At 43.3% G+C, this 2764-nt stretch overlaps 1 protein-coding gene across 5 annotated transcripts in view; it reads right to left on the bottom strand.

Moving 5' to 3' along the window:
- THUMPD2 (THUMP domain containing 2) overlaps positions 1 to 2758 on the bottom strand; it is a 10491-nt gene extending 7733 nt beyond the window's left edge. Inside the window, exons 1-2 of one of the 5 annotated variants that reach the window (XM_035896720.1) lie at positions 2745 to 2758; positions 1047 to 1456 (exon numbers count right to left, since the gene is read on the bottom strand). In XM_035896720.1, coding sequence (XP_035752613.1) covers positions 1047 to 1451 — 405 coding nt within the window. In that variant the 5' untranslated portion in view covers positions 1452 to 1456; positions 2745 to 2758. The other 4 variants (XM_035896828.1, XM_035896781.1, XM_035896671.1 and 1 more) reach the window with 4 other exon arrangements.
- Positions 2759 to 2764: the final 6 nt, after the last annotated feature.

The following is a 2764-nucleotide window of genomic DNA, read 5'->3' as shown; positions in this document are numbered from 1 at the left end:
TTACAAAGACCAGAAGAGGTACAAAGGGGCACAGCAAGTGAGTGAGGGGCAGAGCAAACACACCACAAGACAAGACAACTATCACTCAGTGGGAGTGCAGGAGGCTGAAGTTCAAATCCTGCCCAAGTTACAACAGAAGTTCATCGTTTCAGGATTACGTATCACATGCACAAAATATTTCTGATGGCTGTGAACTAGATTACTTAAGAGGAAACCTGTGAATACACAATTGCAACTCACAGCTTTAATGCTTTTATGGCATCTAGAAAACTGACTACCTTCAGAGTACGAGAGTTCAAACGCACAGAGCAAATTTAAGCAAACATTCATGTTGGCGGGCTCATGTGTCCCATCCTCCCAAGGTACTAGCTTTAGTAGAAAAAAGAAGAATCTAGTTAAACTACTGTTATCTTCAAGTAAGTAAAATCTACATAAATTGCAGCTACACAGGGTTGTGGTTTCGGTGTTTTTTGGTTTTTTTTTTTTTATTTTCCTCACAGTAGAAAAATATTAATAGATGGGAAGACTGCTGGATGGGAAGGGCCCCTGGAGGTCTCTACACCACGACCGAGATCCACCTCCCCAGGACACCTCCCAGGGCCAGGAGAACAAGTTCTCCCCAGTGCCCAACCAGAGCCCATCGAAGCTGCAAGTTCTATTTTAGCACCTGCTTTTACACCGCCTGCCACAACTGAGGAGTCTGGCTCCATCATCCTTGCAACAGCCCTTTAAATAGGTGTAAACTACTGTCAGGTCGCTCCTCAGACTCCACAAGCCCAGCAACCTCAACCTCTTACCTTTACTTATCCTTAATAAAAGGCATTGATTTGAAAAGTATGCAGGGTAACAGTGCCCAGAAATTAACAGCAGCCCTTGTACTTCTGCTTGTTTATGGTAAACACAGGTTAAGGGGGTTTTGAGAAAATACAGAAAAAGCTTTGATCAGTTTGTTATTCTAAAACATACAACAAACAGTTGAAATGACAAATAAAATACACATCTCCATGTTTGCTAAATTCTTTTCAAACACAGATACTTTAGCATACCTGTGAAGGAAGTATTTTGGCAACTGCTCCACTACAACGACAAGAAACTCTGAAGCTAATCTGCTCATTTGCAACAGGTTCCTCTCTATTGCTTTTGGAAGGGACTTCTGAGGAAGTCTTGCTCTCAGTCTGGCAGTTCCGATCACTCTTTCTCTCTGGAACCACACACCTCTCTCCAGTTTCTGCTTGACATTCCTCAGACACAGTCTCTCTCGCATGTTCTTTTTTCTGCCTTTTAGTTGCAATATTTGTCTCTTGTTCTGATTTTCTCTTCAGATGCAAACTGTTTTCTTGAGAGATATCATCTTTTTTCCCCTCGCTCCCATGAAAGTTTCTCCAAATAGAGATAACATCCAGCCAATACTTTGGTTCCTCAATGACAAGGCTTTTAATCTCATGCAGCATTTTCCCTGGAAGAGAAAGCAATTGCATGTTAAGTAGTTCAGTCGCAGCACTTCATGCTCCTATGGACTGAGAACAGCTGTTTACAGAGACTGCAATTGCATGTTAAGTAGTTCAGTCGCAGCACTTGATGCTCCTACGGACTGAGAACAGCTCAGACTCTGCTCAGATTTCATTCATGTGTGAATCCAGGAACCCCAGCAGCAGCAATCAGCTGGCACAGGCACAGCTGAGCTCTCAACACCCACATACCCCACCAGCAGAGACCCCGCCATCCCTCTGCTTACAAGCTCTGCAGAAACAAGATTAAATCATGAAGGGGTTGAATTCTGCAGAAGAATTCAGCAGCTCTAGAAAACCAGTCATTCCCAGGGCCCAGCCTACCATGCCATCTTCCCCAGAAAGCACTCGGTCCATGATTAGACATGTGGGACACTTTCCAGGATTGAAAGACAGACACGAACATTAATCACTTCAATTCAGCTCAGAATAAAAGCCACATGTTTATTCTTTCAGAATGGAAATCTTTCCTTGCTATTCATCAGCCTGCCTTCAATCCTACAAAGTCTCTGACACAGACCTAAACTTATACCCATGGGTAGTCCCCTTGAGCTAGCTATGACAAGACAGGCACAAGGAATAAACAGGCCAATTCACTTTAAGAACTTGAAGCTGGTCAATTTGGGACAGGGGGGGAGGTTATTTCTTTTTCTCATTTAGAATCACAGTTAAATCTGATCCTCAAAGCTGAAGGCCACCTGTGATATCCCAAATAAAATCTCACTAGCATGCTGATACCCAGCCGTCTTACTTGAAATCCTTATTCCATCACTGACAGACAATGTGATCTGGAGCAGCTGAGACTCACAAGAAATCCATGTATTGAATAGTTAAGTGACATAGGAGATACATCTGGATCCCCCTCACCTAAAGGAAAATGACTCATCATTAAAATGCACACAAGGGGCCCAGAACTGGACTTCAGTTTCATTCATTTTTTTGGTGGGTGGGTGATGGTGTTACACATACACATGTATGTACAGTGCCACCAGTACACAAGCTGGTGAGATATCTATTTAAAACATTTTAAAAGCCATTTTCAGCACTAGAAAAACATCTAAACCATACCTGGGTGAATGATACTTCAGAATTGATTATTATCCATTAGAACTACAGCTGTTAGTAAATAAATAAAGTAAATATGGATTTTATAAGGAGGGCTTGAAGTGGGGCTTTCTGAGCGCCCACCCCGCGGCAGCCCGGCGGGGCGGGCCCGAGGGAGGGGGTCTGCCCTACCTTTACCTCTGGAAACTGCA

Source organism: Egretta garzetta, unplaced genomic scaffold (assembly GCF_000687185.1).
Source record: "Egretta garzetta isolate BGI_Z169 unplaced genomic scaffold, ASM68718v1 scaffold360, whole genome shotgun sequence".
Lineage (NCBI taxonomy): Eukaryota > Metazoa > Chordata > Aves > Pelecaniformes > Ardeidae > Egretta > Egretta garzetta.
The sequence above is the reverse complement of the archived record's forward strand: the minus strand, read 5'-3'. Positions and strand labels throughout refer to the sequence as shown.